The sequence below is a fragment of the Epargyreus clarus genome, unplaced genomic scaffold (assembly GCF_041222505.1).
Source record: "Epargyreus clarus isolate Ecla_fem2 unplaced genomic scaffold, WU_Ecla_fem_2.2 ptg000023l, whole genome shotgun sequence".
Classification (NCBI taxonomy): domain Eukaryota; kingdom Metazoa; phylum Arthropoda; class Insecta; order Lepidoptera; family Hesperiidae; genus Epargyreus; species Epargyreus clarus.
Genome location: NW_027332230.1, coordinates 593,883 through 615,152, shown reverse-complemented (window position 1 = coordinate 615,152; position 21,270 = coordinate 593,883). Strand labels below are relative to the sequence as shown.

The following is a 21,270-nucleotide window of genomic DNA, read 5'->3' as shown; positions in this document are numbered from 1 at the left end:
AATAATGTTTGACCATATATTTTCACTTTAAACAGTATTTTATTTTTTTAATTAGTTAAATCTTACCTGAGTAGACATATAGGAACATTTTTCTAAGATATCTGTGTATAAAAATAGCAGAACCTAGGGATTTCGAACAGGTAGAAAAACGTGGAGGGGAGAGCGGAGCGAAAGCTGCTATGTACAATAGAATTTCTCGGCCAGTTTAATTATAAACGAAACGTACTCTATTGTGTACATTTAAAAAAAATAGGTAATTAATTTTGACTAATGAAAAGAAAAAAAATATTAGTACAAAATCTGTTTATTTAAATATATTACATTGTTGTCTACATCAAATATTTTCTTCTACTTCATCTATCTGTATAATAGGTGAAGTATTGGAACAACTATTTCTGCTGCACTGTAAACATGCTACACTGCAGTATAAACCACTTTATCGGCATCCACACGGTTACATCATGGTTAATTTTTTTAAAACATATAATTGTATTGGACCCAAATTTAGGTGAAATGATAATATCATCGTGAAAGCGTTCTATTAGTCGTTTTTTTATAGTTTTTTCATCCGGGATATGCTCTGTAGTGATGACGTTTTTCAACTCTTGCATGGTAAATTGGCAATCATCATTCTCTTCTATGTACTTGTATATTTACTCCATTGCTGCATCTACCATCGAAATTCTCGGATTAATTTTCTTTTCAACATTACTGAGGTGAATTGAATTTTTCAGCAAAGTATAACAATCCGAATGATATTTTGCTGAGTGTTTTTGTAAGTCGGTTAAGTATATCAGAAATCCTTTTATGGATATCTCGATAATAAGCAGATTTCTGGACAGCTATAAAATTCGTGATGGATTCATTTAAAGTTGGAGTTTTGATGTATGAAATCTGCCTACGCCGAGCTTTATTTAATTTTACTTACTTGAATGAGCATAAACAAATTCAGTTTGTAGGTGAGGTAACAATCCATCTTGTCGTTCGGTTGAAGCAGCTTGTAAAGAGGTTACTCCTCGACTAATTTTTATAATTGCACCTAAATTTGAATTTGTTTCGGAAGATGAACCCAGGTGTATACATATTATGTAGCTATTTTCAGCAGCCATGCTGCTAGCCGTTAGTTTATCCATTGTTCGAAATCTAATAAAAAACAATTAATAATTAATTAATTGTATTTGATTCATTATTATCATATATATTTTTTATTGAAACTGATCTTTAAATTTCGATTTATTTATTATTTAATTAATTCAATAATGAACTGTAGTTTTCAATCTAATCACTTACCAAATTAAGCAATACAAAATAATTTGTAATAGTTCAATATAAAAACGTCGTCTTCAATACACCTTCCAGTACAAAAATATACAAGAATTTTTCACTAATAAACCACATGTTCACTGTTATAGAAGCACAATATTCACAGAACACGTGTTACTTGCAACTAAACTAGCCGAGAAATTCCATTGTACATAGCAGCTGTCGCTCTCCCCTCCACGTTTTTCTACCTGTTCGAGATCCCTAGGTACTGCTATTTTTATACACAGGTATCTTTGAAAAATGTTCCTATATGTCTACTCGGGTAAGATTTAACATATAAATAAAAAAGATTACTGTTTTAAGTGAAAATATATGGTCAAACATATTTTTTTATAATATTTTTTTAAACAATGAAAAAATGAAGTGCACAAAAAATTTTTGGGTAAACATTGCAATTTACAGTTTAAAAAACAATATCCCACATCGATCATATTAATTCATTCACTATAACTCTAATCCGAGGTGAAAACCCCCAGGCGCTCCACTATATGCAGACGTGTGCTACCCTGTCCCTGTAGTTCCGGGACCAGAATAGGGCTACGGTATTCCCTGCCTGTCGTAAGAGGCGACTAAAAGGGGGCTTCCGGGGTTGCGGACGGCAAGAGTGGGAGCTTAAACCGCCCGGCCAGCAACCCCGGGATGGACGGCGGTATGTGTGGTCGCATACCGTCGTGAACACCAGATGGTGTGGTGAGTTTCAAGCTCACCTGGGCGGAGCCCGACGGGGCAACGCGCCAAGTGGACTCCGGTTGCGTTCCGTTGGAGATCCCGGAGTCCTCTACGCAGCGCCGAGGACGGCCACCGGGGGGGTTTTAGTGCGGTAAGAATCCCACATAACCCCGTGTCGCTCCCACGGCATAGGGTACCTTTTGAAGGTTTCCCCCTCGTCAACAAAAAAAAAAAAACAAAAAAAAAAAAGACTTGTGCTACCCAGATCTGACCGAAGCTCTTCTGAACCGATTCCGTGCGGATGGCACCACAGTTGTGCCATGAATTTCTTTTGTGTATGGCGGGTGGCACCCGAGAGGAGCCAAAATTAGAAGCCATAAAACTCCGATAAATTAACGTTTATCAAAGTCGTTCTGAAAACAAAAGTGTCTTTATTTATCACGTAGATCCTTCCTAGAATGTCAGTTTCAGCAGATCACGTGATTTCACATACTTCAGGGATTGTAAACCTTTCTAAAAAATATATTTATTATTTTGCAAATTTATTGTAATAGGTAGTTTGTCCACACCTGTGTTATACGTATCTACTTGCACAGCATAATCATCGCCAGAAATGTCTAATTTACCCGGACTGCCATAAAATTATGATTAAGTCAATATAGTTTATTTTTGATGGGTAACTTTGTACCACAAAAACTATTCTTAGAAGGCGCTATCAATTGTTGGCTAGGTGTTTATAATAAAGAGTTTGAATTCAACCTAAGTAATCTGTTTAACTATTTAGTTCAAAGAAATTAAACAATTAAACCATAAATAAACATCTGGCACTGATTGACGTCAGTCGCCTCTTTTAGGGTTCCATACCCAAAGGGTAAAACGGGACGGATAAAACTAACATTTTGAATAATTTTTCGCGAACGAAGTCGCGGGTAACAGCTAGTATTATAGAATATTAAATATCTATCAAAAACAAAATCGGTCTTAAAACTAGCGTTCAAAAAGAATCGAGAAATATTACTATAATAGTACCTACTTTTCGTTAATAGTAAGCCAAAAGAAACTGGATTAAAATATTCGTACTTTGGTGTTTATCTTTGTCTAAATAAATAGCACAATCAATTTCGATATTCTATTAGAAACCTATCCATTAATAATTTGAATTTTTATTCTAAACAAAACACCAGAAAAGAACTATCATAGCGCTCTGCACGGCTCGAATGTTCATATTTAATTTTATAGTAACACTAAAACAATCAATTCATCAAAAACTTACAAAAATGTTTACAACACCTGATAGAAATAAGACACTTACCTTCCATTTCCGTTATTACACGTAGATAGCAGATATTCCATCACATATCCTATCTATCACATTCCTCTATCTGATAGTGTTGCTTGTGAGGATCAAATTCTAGGAAGAAATGATAAATGACAAACTAAAGGAAAAGCCTTAATTTTAAGAAAATACATATTTTTTCATATTAATTAGGCAGACGACCCGCGTGGCTGAGCGGCCACCATACCGGTCTGACGCGCAAAGGGTCCCGGGTTCGATCCCCGGCCAGACAGATTTCTAAATGATGAATTTAGGTTTCTGTTTCTGGGTGTTTGTGTATTTGTCTATGTGTTTGTTCATGGCATCCACGACACAGGGAATCCTAGTGTGGGACTGTGAGTGTAGAAAACGTTTATTGTTTGTTATAGTTAAGTTCCCGCCATTCATTGAAATAAATATTTCGCGTATTAACATTTTTGGGGCGTATAATTTCAAATCATTCGAAAGCTGACGTTTTGTTCTCCAAAAATTTATATTTTTATGTTCGACTTGGTTAAGGTTTTTTCTTAGGACCATAATAATAGATTTTTAACTTGCTATGCGTGGAGTTTCATTTAATACAGATGTAAAGTTGACAATCTGCGAGACTTTTTCGAGTAAAATTCGAGTGATTACTAACCAAAGAGATATAGAAAATCACATTTAACGTTGAAACGAAGTTGTAAACAGCAAACAATAAGAATTTACTATTTAATCAGTTATCTATTTTTATTAAAAAAATAAATCCTAAAAACGGCGGTAACTTATTTGCCAAACTATTACTTTCTCATACTAGGCCGTATGTCATGGTCATAACATCGAATAATTAGTTGATTAACCAACAAATTCTTCAATGGACTTATGTATGTTTTTAAAGAATTATACATAAATCATTTGTTATGTATAATCCTTAAGGATTAGTATGCCCATGTATGGAAAAATATGTATTTTTTTCAAAATTTTCCTTTTCCTTTAATTGGTCACATAACATTACTTCCCAGAATTTAATCCTTATAAGCGACACTATCAGATAGTGGAATCATATAGAGGGTGTAATTTTTTTCAAAATGAACTCGTTCGATTCCCGGCTAAGGAAAAAGATATTTTAAAAAAGTAATGATGCAGTTTTAGTTTTTATCAAAATCGGCCTCGTAACTCCTTTCAGCATTTTTCGCTAATCGTTATAGTTTCGGATTTGGCCCTGAAGGCCTATTTGAAAAATTCAGCCTGTATATATAATATTATATTATTATATTTTAGATATATGTGTGTATTTATATATTTGGATATGTATTTTTATATATAGTAAGTATTACAATATTTATATATTTAACACCTGCTGCAAATTTTCTCCACTCACCAAGGGTTGACTGGTAGAGAATGCCATCAGGCATTAAGTTTGCCCTGTTGTAACTTAACCTTGTGTTTGTGTTACAGTAAATATATATATAAATAAATAAATATAGGCAGACGATCATGATGTCCACCTGATGGTAAGTGGCTACAGCCAACCATGGACATTTGTAATTAACCCAAGATAGGATTAAGTATTTCTACCCGAAGTCATCCACATATCCGCCGATACCCCTGAGGGGTTAAGCTGGAACGCCTCGGAGAATTATTTCTCCTTTACCACACTCTTCAAACAAGAACACAGCAGCGCAGTTATTACGCAGAAATAAGTGTGGTGCCGCCGGAGTCGAAACACAAAGGGTTCTTCTTACCAACTTCTAAAAAAATATGTAATTTCGTTAACAGTGTGTCACACGTTATGTATTGGACTTGTCATATTCATGAACATAATTTTGATATAAAAGGTACTTGGCTCCATAATATAAGTAATTGTTTTAAGGACATAAGAGGAACACTATAATAAACTTTCAAGCAATAGTAAAATCAACTTAGCCGTAAAGCTAAATACAGTGTAAACTCTATATAACGGCACTGAAGGGACTGTGCATTTTATGGCGTTATAGAGAGTGGTCGTTAAATGGAGAGAAGAAAAATCAGAATTAGAAAAAGAAAACGTTTATTTCAGTCTAGTGTTAGTAGTTATGTACATAAAAAAGAATCTTATTTGAACGCTATTGCGTGTAGTCTGTTATTTTTGTCTGACGTCTTTTGCTGCACCAGTAATTTTGTTGTATTTTTTCAATTATTTTATTCATATCTTCTGATATTGAGGCATCTTGGTGACAAAGGAAGTAATTTTCCAATAATTTTGTGCAAGCAATCCAATTTGTAAACAAAAGAACGAATTTCTTAGAAAGTTTCGTATGCATGATGCCGACAGACGAGTTTATTGCGGGCTAGGATAATAAAGCGACAAAAGAACGTACACAGGTGCGCAGTTTTTACTAATTTTAGCAACTTAAAAGGTACTTTTTGTTTAATTGTGGTCGTTATTGAGAGTGGGTGTAATGCTATGTAGAGTGTATCATTGTATGGAATACAAGCTAAACCAACTACGCCAATTGTTTTCGACGCATTAGAGAGTTTGTCGTTAAATCGAGTGACGTTACATGGAGTTTACACTGTATGTTTAATTTGTCTCGTTGTGGGGTCTCTATTAACCTCGCGTTCGCCGACAGGGCCCCTTACACTGCACGCGCGACGACTTCTGGCGCATGTGCTGGGAGTCCGGCTCGCGCGCCATCGTCATGCTGACGCGCTGCGTGGAGAAGGGCCGCGAGAAGTGCGACCGCTACTGGCCGTACGACACGCGGCCCGTGTACTACGGCGACATCGCCGTCACCGCGCTCAACGAGAGCCGCTACCCCGACTGGACCGTGACGGAGCTGGCCGTGTGCCGCGGCGCCGAGCAGCGCGTCGTGAAGCACTTCCACTTCACCACGTGGCCCGACTTCGGCGTGCCCGAGCCGCCCACCGCGCTCGCGCGCTTCGTGCGCGCCTTCCGCGAGCGCTGCCCGCCCGACGCGCGCCCCGTCATCGTGCACTGCAGCGCCGGCGTCGGCCGCTCCGGCACCTTCATCACGCTCGACCGCGCGCTGCAGCAGCTGGCCGCGCACGCCGAGTGCCTCGACATCTTCGGCATGGTGTACGCCATGCGCCGCGAGCGCGTCTGGATGGTGCAGACCGAGCAGCAGTACATCTGCATCCACCAGTGCGTGGTGGCCGCGCTCGAGGGCGCCGACCTGGCGCCGCCCGCGCCCAACAACCACCACCTCAACCCCGCCTTCGAAGGTAACGACCCGGCCCCTCCCCCGCCCCTCGCCGCGACCGCAGTAATCTCGAGCTGTATCGTTTCTAGCGCGCTGAGGAGCGGGAGCGGCGCCGCGTGGCAGCACACGTGAGCTGCATGTCCCTTGCGGCTTATCGACTCGCCCCCCTTCTATCGTCTTCAATAATATTATTATGCCGCGCCTGTAACTCTCCCTGTCGCATGAACCTATTTTATGAATAACGATTATAATCGTAAATCCCTTGTTGCGATTCACACTCACATTCCTTCATCCATTCCTCCGAGAAAAACGCATCCCGGTCGAGATCGAGGTTCGACCTCGTCGAACCTCGGCCCGTGCGGAGCGTGCGGACCGCGCGCCGCCTCGGAGGGCTTCGTGTGTTTGTTTAGATTAGAGCTTGCGTGTGTGCATGCGGCGAGGCGAGCGGCCGACTGACGCTGCGTTGTGTTTCAGACGACGAGGGCATCGCGGAGTCGGGCATGTAGCGGCGCGCGGCGGACGCCAAGGGTGCATTCCGATTTGTTCTTCGATACTTTTAGTTCTAAGTTTTATGGTATATTTTTGTAAAAATGTACATTTTATTTTGATTGACCGTCCGTATTTTTTACTTCTTGTATATAGCTTTAGCCAAGTAAGAAACGTAAAGTGAATTGTCACTGTAAACTGAAAATTATTGACTTGTCTAAAACGTAACCTGTAACAGCCACATATTGTTACTTAGTTACATATAGTATAATCATTGACGTATTAACCTAATAAGTTTATAACAATCGCAAAAAAAATAATACATTCAGTTATTTGCTATTTTCAATAAACAAAATATAATATTAAATCACAAAAAGTTACAGTTACCGAATACTTTTATATTCTAATTTATATATTTCATGACCAATAGAATCTCAAATTGTACTTAATTTTCTCTATAGTTTTATGTTAAAGTAAATAACCTTAAGTCGCCTCGGTGGCTGCGCTACTGATATTGTGCATTTTTTCTTATATTTACTTAATCTTTCATTTTACTTAAAAAAAGTATGCTACTAAATTTATAGAAACATAAATAGTTTTCTTTATAAGACAAACTGGCATTAAGAATGCATTATGTGATAAGTAATAAATTTTGTATCGAGAACTTTGGATTATTACAGGTATGACTAATACAATATATTTTTATACTGGTTATATTTTGAAGTTATTTTTTCTATTCCTAAAACGAACAGGTGACGCACCCACCTTACCATCGGCCGTACCCCTGGCAGTGCGGTGGGTCCGTCATGATTAAAACGGTGCCACTGTGGTGGTGTCAAAATGTAATTTACTTTTTTGTTATTCATAAAGTAGTCGGTATTAGAACTTGATATTTAAACACTCTAGATAATTAATGAGTTAAAATACAGCCTACAATGACTGATAAATCTATATTCTTTAAGAAAAATAAATGATTTCCAAGTAAACCCACACTTAATATAAAGATAATATAATAAATTATAGTTAAAAATAAACTAAAAAAAAACACGCTTTTTTTGCTAATCGAATTAAAAACTAGAAAATATTTTTTAATAAAAAACTGTTCAAGAGTAGAGTTTCTATTCAGACTAAAAAGCGTGGGGTGCCTTTTACTGTGGTTCATAACTATTATCTCATAAATAACTGCCAATAGAATGATTGTAACATTTAAAATATGCAAATTTTACCTTCCAATATGGTTTCCAAAGACGTTCGAAGCAAAGAGTATGTCCGAAGTCCATTATGAGAGAGTACATCCTTCTCGTTCTGCTTGTCGCAGTCAGATGTCACTGTTTTCCACGCTACTAGCGCCTCTGGCGCCCTCACTTTCCTGCTGCTGGGAACTAACTTACAAACCGGAAGCCGCCATTTTAATTAATCATTGTTCGTCTCGTAATGAGGAATGGCCAAAAGTATCACCAGGAAGACATTTCCTGGACTTCGAACGGGTTTAGAAACATAATATAAATTATATTGGAAGGTAAAATTTGCTTATTATGTGTTCCGGTAGACGTCCGAAGTCCATTATGAGAGATTTGTTTGGTGGCTTATGTAAAAGGTTTATATTATATATAGTTATTTGTTTTAGATATAGGTCTGTGGAAGAGACAGCTGATCTAAAACTACCAGGTTCTACTACTTATACCAGCTTCCATTAGTACTCGTTTAATCCAATCTCCGATAATTGTAGCAGTAGCTGCTCTTACCCCTAGTAACAATAAATAGATTTGAAAGTGATTCTCTATAAACTTTAGTTAAATGAAATTAGGTCCTGAGCCAGAAAACTGGATCAACATTCCTATCAGGACAAGAATGCAATAACCAATTTGATTTGATTGCTGGTATGATACGGAATCTGTTTTAGAACTGAATACGGGATTCAAAGTGATAGAAACACCATTATCTATAAAATGGGATGGATCACAATGCAAAAGAGAAAGGTCATGTACTCTACGACCAGAACACAATAATAATAGTGTTGCAGTGCGTATGGAAACACCATATCAATTATTTATATTTGCATTAGTATTTTTAAGGTACTTAATAATAATCCTAGCATCCCATATCGGTGCTTTAGGTGGAGCTGGTTTTGCAAGCGAAATTGCTATTAGATATGTTTAACTATAGAGCTTGCAGATAATTTACAGTTACCAAATAGATGAAATCGATGACTTATAGACCAGTTCGTTCGATATGCTATTTTTTCTAATAAATAAAGATGAGCTACGTATTTAGCTAAGTCATACGGTTTCGGAGAATGAAAATCTATATCAAACTGTTGACACCAAATCAACCACTTATTACATATAAGTTTGTAGGTTCGACGAGTAGATGCTCTCCAACACGATGTAAGTAACTCCTTTTCTTCAGGTGACCAATTATTTATTAATGAGTCCCACCCGAAATGAGCCAGGCTTCCAGTCGTAGATTGCAGATATGAGCTGGGGCTCGCCCTGTGAATGCATTTATCAGGCAGTTCTTCGAGTTCAGTATGTTGATTGGACGCGTGAGAGCTCTGTGCTTCAGGTCGGGGCGCCAATAGGGATTCGTCCACCTGGGTGCTATTATTATGTAGCCACCGCTGGCTGTGTTCAAGTAACGCAGTACCTGCGACATCACAGACGGAGGTGGAAAGGCCCAGGCCAGGTGGTAACGCCAGGATCTGCTGAATGCGTCGTGAAAGCAAGCCTTCGAGTCTAACAAGTCTCGTGTAACATACCTCGGGACGAGGTGAGCGTCTGCGGAGGCAAATAGATCTATTTCGGAAATTCCCCAAAGATTGAATATTATGCAAGGTGCTGCTTTCTTCAGATGCCATTCGGACGCTACGCAGTCGCGTGATAAGTTGTCGGCTTCTGTGTTGTATATTCCCCAAAGGTAGTGACGGATTAATACAACATCGAGGTGATCTGTCATTTCCAGGAGTTGTTTTTTCAAATTTAATAGTGGGATGGATTTCGTTCCGCCCTCGTTCCTGATGTAAGACACGACGGTTTTGTTGTCGCTCGTGAAGAATTATTGTGGATCTCCTAAGAGCTTACGGAAGCCTCTGTTGTAATTGCGGCAATCACCGCGTACAATTCTTTCAGATTGGAATGACAACTTATTTGGTGTTGATTACATTCTCCTGGAACAAACTTGTTGTTGATCACAGCTCTCCATTGAATATCTGAAGCATCGGTTATTACATAATTTGTAGGCCGAGCTTTGGGGTGTATGGGAGTACGTTGACAGACGTTCTTTAACCACCACTCCAGTTCTGCGCGCACGTCCTCGGTAAAGTAAAAAGTTTTGAGAGGTTCCTTGCGCAGGATACAGCAGCATTTCGGCAGTCTAGTTTGTTACTATATCGAACATTCTGGGTGCTGCGGAGAGGCCAAATGGCAAGCAAGTCATTTGTAGAAGATGGAAAGCAGTCACCGTCGCCTATAGACATTTGCAACAACAGAGGAGTCGCCAATGCATCGCCGGCTTTGAAGGAGAGCTCTTTTTACACCCCTCTTGAAGAGCCCCATGTCATAGTCCTGAGGGAATACCTCAGGAGGAAGTTCATTCCACATTTTGCACGTACGCGGCCAAAATGACCGTTCAAACCGAGCCGTCGAGGACTGCCACGGGTCGCTGCCAGTGGTGCGATGAAGAAAGGGTGATGTAGGCACCAGATCGAACAGTTCCTCAGAACACCCACCATTGTAAAGCCGGTAGAACACGCAGAGGGAACCTATGTCCCTCCGCAGGCTTAAGGGTTCTCATCGATCAGAGATCGCTAGGTCATCGACGATTCGCACCGCGCGTTTCTGTACGGAGTTAGCTGGTTGAGCTGGCATTGTGGCGCCCCTGCCCAGAGATGCGAGCAGTACTCCATGTGGGGCCTCACTTGTGCTTTATAAAGCAAAAGGAGTTTCCTTCAAGTGAAGTACCTCTTGTCTCTGTTCAGGACGCTTAGTTTCTTTGATGCCAACTTGGCTTTAACTTCCAAATGACTCCGATACTGCACATCACACGAGATGTCAACTCCCGGGATCCCTACACTTTTACCAAAGGTGCGCGTACCTTGGAACTTAGGCGCTATGACGAATGGGGTTTTTTTAGCGGTAAACGCGCATACTTGTGTCTTCGTGGGGTTGAACTCAAAAAGGTTAAGTCGACCCCATTCCGAGACCCGCTCCAGAGAGTTCTCGATTTCAGACCCAAGTCGGATTCTGCCTTCTTCCACGAGTGTTCGAGAGGTATTCGCATTAAGAAAAAGTGGAAAATGCTTCGGGGACCTGTATTGGTTTAAAGCTTTTAAATTGTTTTACATGACCTGCATAGTTTACTACTATTGTCGGTAGGTTTAGATAGATGGCGTTACTACTAGCAATAGGGAATATAGACATTTTTATTTTATTTATTTTTTTTTTTTATTTTTTTTTTTATCTTATTATTTTAACCCTTAATAAAATCCGAAGTATAAAATTTGATATTCATGGCTTAAGTATTTGTCCTTGGGTCATTTTCGATATCAGTATACATAAAACCATATATAAATGATTGAAACTGAAAAAAATTATATGGCTGGGAAATTATTTTCCTTTCCCTTATCATGGAGAACCAAGGTGGGAAATAATTGCCCTTTGCCCGATTACGTCTATAAATTTAAATAGACACGTAATTTATCCTAACTCTACTTTTGAATAAGTGTGCGGATAAAAGATACAATAAATAATAATTTTATTTGAGATATTTATAGATTATTAGACGGTACGGTATCTAAAGTTTGTTTAGCAAATATTTCCTCTAAATGTCTTTCTACTGGCTTCTGAATTTGTTTGCTTAAATTATCTAAAACAATTGAAACCAACATTTAAAAATAAATAAAGTAAATTGGCAAAACTAAAAGTCATACAAAATAAATCCCCACGTTTTATAATATATAGTGACGCAAAATGGAGTCCGGGAAAGGACACGGGGAACTATTTTCCCATTTTCAAGAATATATTTCAAATGAATCAAAAATACACAAACACTACGTTTTTGCATTGAATATCATAACGAAGCTACACAGAATATAATAAATTAGTACATAACAAATAGGATATCTAATAGGGAATATGCATGTGATTTAGATTTGCTTGTTATTTTTTTCCTCGGTACATTACGGTCCTGAAATTACATCTAAACCATTATTTTTTCTTTATTTCGTGTTAAATTGTTTAAAACTTTAATCAAAAATCGTAAATTATGCGCGCGAAATTCAAATTTGCAAAACGCATTCCCATTGGTCGAATCGAAAAATGACGTCACATAGCGTGTTACGATGTTTATCGGCGTCGATATTCAAACTGTTTGAGAGAAAAAAATGTTTTTGTCTATATTCCTACAGTGTTATTTATTACCTAGTGCGATTTTTCTACATAGTATTATTAGGAATAATCAAGAACAATGATTGAAAGTAGTTTTGTCAAAGCACAATCGGACTATTTACCTAAAATATGCAAAATGAATAAACTGGTTTTTATGCATAGGTCAATTCGGAAATATTTAACTGATCATAACTTATTATGTTAATATTCTTTTTTTTATAATATAGGAGTAGCAGACGAGCATACAGTCCGCCCATGGACATATGTAATCAACCCCAGATAGGATTAGATATTCCCACCTAAGGTCGGCCACAGATGCGCCGCTACCCCTGAGAACTAAGCTGGAACGCCTCGGAAAAGTCTGTCTCCTACCACACTCTTCAAACCGGAACACAGCATCACCTAACACTGCTGTTATTAGGTAGAAATAGGTGTGGCGGTAGTGCCTCCGGAGTCGAACCACAAAGGGTTCTATGACCTTCAACCAATTACCTATCTTCATCTATCTTTATAATATTATAATAGATTATAATGCATTTTGTGTGTTTCAAATGATAGTATTTGTTGTAGAAGTCGATAAGTACATAACGAAGTAGATGATCAATGCAATATTTTAAAATCATTTACCTAAAATTATTGTTTGTTACAATAAATACAAATGTTAATGCGATTTTGGAGATACTATATCTGTTTCGTATAATCTTGCACCACATTTTTCGTATTTTCGCATCTTTTGCAAAAGAAAAAACACTATATAATGTATTCATAGTTTATAGTACTGGTTTTGCACAATAAGTCCAGGAAATATTTATAAAGTGGTTATTTAGCCTTTCCCATGATGTAAATAGCGATGAAACCTGAAAATGTTTAATAATACCTTTATGCGCATACAGTTATCATCAATATTAATACAAATCACGCTACGTGACGTCATTCAAAGAGCGCGTAAAATGGCGGCGTTCAAATGTGTCAAATTTTATTGATACTTTAAATAATTTTTAAAAAAATATTTCAATCACTAATAAAATTGTTTATATTTTTTACTATGTTAAAACGATGTGATAAGTGGTTTAAAATAAAAAAATAAAAAATGTGCATATTCCCTATTTTGCAGATTTATGTGTCCACTATATGAAAATCGCGCGCTTTTTTCAAGAGTGACATTAATTTGATTCTGACGTTGACACTAGACATTCGAAAGGGCGGGGCTGCCAATAAAATAATTCTGTATTTGTCTTAAATTATATTTGTGTAAAAAATGCATGAAGTTATAGGTAAATATGGAGGCCACACTTAGAACAAAATCTTGAGGCAAATACCTACGTATCTCCATCCCGCTTTCTGTGGGCCGACCTCTCTTTCTAGTGTGGACTATAGTATTGCTATCTTCTTCTTTAAATCTCCTAGAAAATTCTTAGAATTAGTCACCACACTAGCCTAACCAGAAGTTAAACACTGTCAAATAATTTACCTTTAAATAAATACTTGAACTATGATTAGTTCAATTGAAAATCCCAAAATCGTAGGTCACGTATGCATATCTGGGTTGGCAATTCAACGAATTATAATCCCATTTCTTAAGGATTCGGTAATGTGGCAACATTGGCCCTATGTGCCAAAATAAATAAAGGTTACCCTACTTAGACAGAGAGGGTCTGCCCACAGAGAGCGAGATGGTGATACATAGGTTTTGCTTCAAGTAGGTATTCGAAGTGTGTTCTCCATATTTACCTATAACTTCATGAAAAAATGCAACCTGAAAGGTTGCCATTTCAAAAATATTCGAGAATTTGGCTAGATTAAAGAGGGTGGGACCAAAGAGTATAGTAATCTATATAGGAATAGGTGGGACAATATATAGGTTACTATACTCTTTGGGACAATAGTTTCCACTTATCACTTGGTGTTAATCATAAACTTAGAATTTTTTTCGCTAGACATCCTATATCTATGGTTTTAATAGTGATATATCAAATATAAACAATGTTATTGGTGTTTTTAAACACTAATAAAAAATAAATAAAAAATAATTTATTTATTTTGTATTAGTGTTTAAAAACACATTTAATACAAAATAAATAAAAAATAATTGTTTCGATCTAATTTCAGGACCATAAAGAACCGAGAAAAAAAAACAGAATATCTAAATAACATGCATATTCCTTATTTAGGCGATGACTACGACATCTGGATTATCGATAATGATACTATAGTACAGTCCGCGCCAAACTGCTAGTCATACAATTTACTATGGCGATGCGATTCATTTCTATATTCAGAGCGGACTAGCAGGTTTACGCGGTCTATATCTTTGGTACGAAATTATTTATGGTAAAGTTAGTTCTTTACAGTATATTATAGTACAATTCGAACAATGGCAGTCCTAAAAATCCGACAAAATTTTTATAAATAATAATTTGCTTGAAAAATGATATTTATTATTGACAAATAGGATGCTACGTTATGATGTGTTGTATTTTAACTGCATCAAGTTTGAATTGTTGTAGCTGCTCAATCGTTTTATATGTAATGGCGGTGTATTTTAATGCTTTGGTCCCACTACTCCCACTGGTGTCAAAAAATTGTCTATGTCCAAATTGTCATCTTTCCTTTGATTGTAGTTGTTGGTGTGCGTTGATGTTACGACATTTATGATTTTGTACAGTTGTGTGCGTTCAAAGGAACTCGCTTGTCGCGTTGCGGTGCGTGTGCTTTCTACAATTGACTTTCGTCGCCTCGTAAGTTTGTGAATTTCATATTTTATTGTGTAACTAGTGCTGCAAACACCAGCAGGCGGAGGAACGAACGCAAAGGTTACAATGGTCGTTTTAAACTCCATTAAGACCATTCGATCGGATCGTGTCGATGCGTCACCTTTGTGAGCCATTTTACAAGTTCCTGTTATTCTAGAATCTGTATACGTCTGTCGTATATTAAAGTGTCAGCGCCGAAAGCATCCTTCGGACGCGATTCACGGCAACCAACGCGCGGAACAAAGGAGAGAAATGCATTCTAACCTCGCACGGAAGCGAGCAGGGACGAAAGCGATGTAGTGTGTTCGCGAGTGGCGAGCGTGAGTGGCATCAGCGCGAGCGAGCGTCGGCGGCGCGCCCGCGCCCGCCCGCGCCAGCTCGCCGCCTGGCCTGCTTGCCTGCTTTAGTCATTCCCTTTGGAATGCCCTTACTAATGTCTTAGTATTCATGGGCATCGCATAAAGGAAATCCTTTTGAACCTAAGGTTATGAACTAAAACGTTAGAAATGCAATAGGGGATTTGATCGAGCTACTGATCTGCCTAACAAATATCAATGATTTCATATTCTTTAGGACAATATTTTATTATGTCAAATATTATCAATTTTATTGCTTGCAGAATACAATTGACATCCAAACAGAAATAATATTTTTTGCCTTTTACTTTCCATAAAACACTTTATAAAATTGCCACATAACTTGTCTTATTGTGTTGTCTGATTGTATTTCCTATGTGCCCTTAGTATTGAATTTTTATTTGGTTGGTTTTTCATTTGTACATATATTTAAATAAAAGTGTTAAGAAGTCATTGATTAAATAGTTATTTTATTATCATATTTAATTATCAGGCTCAATAAATTAAATAACATAATATATAAAATTATTGTATGTTTTACGTTCAGAAATTTTAGTAGTAGGCAAAATATAAAGAAATGATGGAAATTAGCACTACAGTTATAAAAGTCCCCAAGGGGTCGCAAATCTACTCTATAAGGCAGTCACGAGTAGGTGTGAAGCCTTACTAAAAACAAAAAAAAAACACCAATAAAGTAAAAGTTCATGACAATATTTTTACTGAGAAAATATTGAGACTACTTTTGTAGTTACAATACATTATATTTGTATGTATGTACTTCATTATGTGTTTAGGCATTATCTACTTATAAAAACAAATGTACAGGTTGGACATAACATATGGTTAGGAAAATTAGGGTTAGGGGGCTGCGACATATTTCCACTTGCTATTGCTAAATTATAGTATCTTACATACTATGTAGCTTCAGATAATTTACAGTATGGTACTTCAGTGGTAAACTTACCATTTAAAACAATGAGCAAAATAGCTCAGCTAATTATGAAATCAACTGCCGATTTGTATATATTCATCACCTATTATTGGTGTATATCGAGAACACCTACAACAATTGAATGGTCATCATATCGTTTTGACAATTGTTTTACCTTTCTTTAATATGATAATTTTTATTATATGATATTTTTTTCTGCATCACCGTAACATCTCATGCCTAGAAATAAGTCTTATTTGTACTTATAATTCCAATAACTCGTTAAAACATTGAATGGCATTTTTATATGACGTTATTATGTAACAGAGCGCCAATATGTGTGATCGGGGTGCATCAGGTTGTAAAGATCCGGCGAGTAGGTGATGCAGGCGGCAAGGCCTCTGCGCGGCGCTTTCTGTGCGGCAGCGGCGGGCGCGGGCGGCGATCTGGGTCAATGGTAGCGGAGCGGGCCGCGCCACGGCCGCTGCAACTGGGTCGCGCGCCCCGCGCCCCTCCGACCCTTGCCTATTGCGCTTTTATTGCTGTGCGATTATTACTATGGGCCCGCCCTGTCTTCGCTTATTTTCCCTTACGTTCCAAAAGCGCGCGTGCCGCCTAAAGTAGGACGTAGGTCGGCAGCGGTTCTAAGGTGACCGTTCCGTAGCTCGTCCTACGAAACGCATTCGAATTCTAGCTCTTGCGCGCGTTAAGGTCGGATACGTTATAAATTTCTATTCAGTTACTATTATACAACGTTATATTTTTATAAAGAAAACGTTACTCAGTACCTAAAGTATAAAACGATTTAAGTGTATTCGTTTATGCTACAGTTTTTGTAGGTTGATTAATCAATAAAACGTTTTGATAGCCAGGAGCTAAAATGTGGTTGGCAAATTGAAAGGTCAGACATAGTTTTAGGGCTTGTCTGTCGTGTTCAGTGTAGCGGTGTGTGCGCGGCGCGACGGCCCACGTCGTGACCTTGGGCGGCTGGCGACGCGCACGTGCTACGACCTCACCAAGCAATCGCACCACATTTGGCCGAAGCCTTGACACTGAGATAAATTTTACGGAGGGCTTCTTATACGTTATTCAAATGCAGCATGGCACAAAAAACTAGCTAGATCGGTATTCGTACTCATTGATGGGTCTATACTTCTTCCAATGCGATCAATATTAATGTATAATATTACGTATACATAATATACGAACGTTATTTAAAATAAGTATGATAAGTCTCCAAATCGCTTTACATTCGCGTACCGACTACGTGCTGAATTAGCTAGAGCAAGAGCTGAGAGCTAGCTCGTGTATTATAGAGTTATAGAGTAACGTCAGTTAACGTTGTGCCTTCACAATGTCTTCATATTTTTAGTTTTGAATGTTCAACATGTGTTCCGTAGCTCTGTGTATTATACTAACAGGCAAACAGCTTCGTTTATAAATCATTAAGATAAATGAAGTTTTTTAAAATCTGTATGTACATGCAATGATGAGTTGCATGCTTGCATGCATAAGGTGTACTTCACCGTACACCTGTAGGATCAGAAGTTGTAAAAGGTCGCGAGGCTTCCGGATGGATTGGGATATTTGGGATAGAAGGGATGGTTTACGGTGTTGTGACTAGCTTGCCAACTGCACCAACATTTTGGTTCAATTCATAACATATTAGCTATATATGTATGTCGACAATAACACTAATTGACAGTGTTTTAGAAATAGTCCAGATCAGGGTAACTGCCTCCTGCATAGCAGGTGAGAACTGACTCTTGACTTAACGATATTTAAAGGAGTGATAGCCTAGTGGTTTGTAAATACATCTTCAAATCTGGTTTTACTGAGCTCCCATCAGTTCTCTACTAAAATGCGTTGCAATAAGACGACACCCCCGTAAATCAGAAGATCAATTAATTGAATTAATTGATTCAATGATTGATTTTCCGATACGGTAGTTATATAAATAGGTAACTATACAACATGTTAACATAAATGTTAAACACATCAAGTAAGTCATCTTAGTTTTTTGTGCTTTTGCGCTTTTTTAACTGTTAGTTCAAATCATTTTCGACTAAAAAAATCGCAACATAATTTCGCGTCTTCGGAATTTAATTGATGCTTCTCATATAATTCATCATACTTTACCTATTTATGCAGGTTAGTGAAGTTACTAGTAACCGATGAAATACTTGCATGTTTAAAATATGTAATTAGAATTATTCGATCTGGCTATATACTTGTGGGACATATTTTTAATTGTTAAACCATACAATTTTATTTATGCATGCATGTACTCGTATGTGCATTTTACGATGCGTGCTTGGAGTCTGTTATGGGGAAGCGCGAGAGCGGTCACCGGCCACCGCCACACGTGGGTCTTTTCGTAGCAGTCGCCAAAAATGACATTATTGTAATGTATCGAGTGCTACGGCTAGCACCTCGGCCGACGTGGTCGCGGGCGCGCGCGGGGCGGGCGGCGGCGGGGCGGGGGCGTTGCGCGAGGGCGGCGGGTCGACGACCGCCGGGATGGCTGCGCGCCGCCGCCGGGGGATGCTCGGGGGTCACTGACTCGCCCCGCGACCTGCGCCGCATCACCGATCATCCCATCTGCAACTGCATCTGCTCCCGCTTTATGTTCACATACGCGATCCCGCCTCGTCTCCACTCGTCTTCGCCGACCCGCTGACGGTCGATCGCGACGGTTTTAATTCCTGTCGGCTATCGTTCGTGAAAGATTAGATTCTTTACTAAAATCATATCGGAACAAACAATACGGTATTATTTACGGCACATTCTAAGTATCTACATAAAACAAAGAAATCAAGAAGGATACGTTGCGAAGATCTACCTAACAAAAGTGTGTTTCGTAGTAACCGTTGGTGTCGATACAGCAAGGAGACGCAGCCGCACGGCGTCATCGCCACGTGAAGTCCGCGAAGTGGAGTTTAGTAGAGTCGAGCGGCGGAAGCGCAGAATGGCTATTTGCGTGACGAAACAGGAACGGCGGCGCGACCTTGCCGCGGCGGCGCCAAGGTCTCGGCGGAGGGCGCCGACCCTCGGAGCGGCCGCGTCGCTCGCAGATCGCCAATCGCCGCTCGCCAGCGCTCGTTGCCCACCTGCAGCCGCCGGCCGCCCCGCGCGACGCACGCGAGTCATCGATCGCCTCGAGATCCGAATCTCTCGTTCGTTTGACTCCTGAGCAAGGTCGACGACCCGCGAGCCCTGGTTCGCTGACGAAAACGAGTAATCATTATTGCTAATATGTTTACATTTGTTGTCATTATGACGCACACCCGTTACATGTACATTTATTAAGTATTTACGATACTTGCGCCGACTATATTGCGTCGAAATGTCATTAAATAGAAGCGTAGGTATGTTTTAAATGTATACATTTCATCATTTCATGTACAAATATTCACACATGAAAAGAATCTAGAAATAAATTTAAGTGTTACTAGTATCTACTTATAAGCTAAGGTAAAAAAGTTCTGTAATTAAACTTTTCTTTTTTATTAACCGATTTTCTTTGTATTTATTTGATAGCTCAGTGAACGACAATAGCGTCCCGCAGGTCGCAATTGGCCCGCGATCCTTAGTCCTTACTTTGCGGTCCGCGGAAACTCCTAGAAACCTTGGGGCCCTCCTTGAACCTAATGTCGCCCGCATAACGTAAAATTGTAGGTTCTTTTTTAATAGTTTCTTGGTTTCTTCCAAATCCCTAGGCTAATATTGCCCCTAAAAAAGTTATTGTACTTAAAACATTTTTCTTTACAATATTCCTTTTTGAAACGTATAAATTACTAATAACGTCTAACTGTGCAGCCATAGAAGTAAATGTATTGTGAAAATTTGACCTACCTACCTATTACGGTTTAAACGTCGAAACATGGACGTTCCTTGTATGACGACCCCCACTTATTTTCAAGATTTTTTTATTTATATTGTAGCGGCCAACTATATACATGCACTGTAAACATTTCAAGTCTCTATCTATTACGGTTCACGATATTGAGCCCTGCGCAAGATGGACAAGCAGCAGTCGCTTAGTAGGTAATAGTGTATTACCCTTCGGGGTATTACCGTTAGGGTTCCGCCCATAATATGTTATTCTTCTTCTTCTTAGTCGAATCCTCATGACTGAGGGTCGTGACCTTCAAGAACAGCCTTGTCTACGATAGTCTTCCAAGTATTGCGATTCTGTGCAATGTGTATGGAATTGTAGATTGTGGTGTTGCTAGTTTTCTTGACAACATCTGTCCATCGGGTTGGCGATCTCCCTCTGCAACGCTTTCCAGCCACCTGATCAACGACTATCAACTTTTCTAAGTTGTCTGGGTCTCGTCGTGCCACGTGACCGAAGTATTTCAGTTCTGAGAGAATTGACGCATTGGTTCGGCGCGCTGTCCAAGAAATAGCCAACAGTTTGCGCCAGCACCACATTTCAAGGGCATCAATTCTTGCTCTTATTCTTGCTTTCAGTGCCCACGTCTCTGAAGCATATAGGAATATGGAAAAGATAAGGGTCTTTACAAGTTTAACTTTTGTGGTTCTGCTAATGCCTCTGTTCCTCCATATCTTTTCCAATCGCTTCATCGCAGATTTTGCCAGCTGTGCTCTGCGCACCACCTCTTTTTAGCAGTCGCCGTCGTTCGTAATCAGGGCGCCAAGATATATGAGTTGGTCCACCGCGTCTAGGTCTTTTAGCTCATGTGTCCTAATATGTTATAGATTTTATAAAAAATAATGCTAGGTGGCTCGATTCAAAAGAGTGGAAGTGACTAAAAGTTACCTTCATATGTAGGTACGTAAATAAAAGCAGATCACATAATTAAAACATCTTCAAAAATAACTATGTGTTGAAATTCGTGGCGTTT

The 21,270-nt window shown here is 38.8% G+C and overlaps 1 protein-coding gene and 1 long non-coding RNA gene across 2 annotated transcripts in view; one reads left to right on the top strand and one right to left on the bottom strand.

Moving 5' to 3' along the window:
• Positions 1-7,143, top strand: part of LOC140751805 (tyrosine-protein phosphatase 10D) — a 35,061-nt gene extending 27,918 nt beyond the window's left edge. Inside the window, exons 21-22 of the mRNA XM_073085857.1 lie at positions 5,899-6,511; positions 6,964-7,143. Of these exons, the coding sequence (XP_072941958.1) occupies positions 5,899-6,511; positions 6,964-6,995 (645 nt within the window). The 3' untranslated portion in view covers positions 6,996-7,143. The remainder of the gene's footprint in view (positions 1-5,898; positions 6,512-6,963) is intronic.
• Positions 289-1,809, bottom strand: LOC140751806 (uncharacterized). Its single transcript, XR_012103383.1, has 2 exons — positions 1,291-1,809; positions 289-1,143 (listed from the first exon to the last, which is right to left on the bottom strand). It is a non-coding gene; the product is annotated as an uncharacterized LOC140751806 (long non-coding RNA).
• Positions 7,144-21,270: the final 14,127 nt, after the last annotated feature.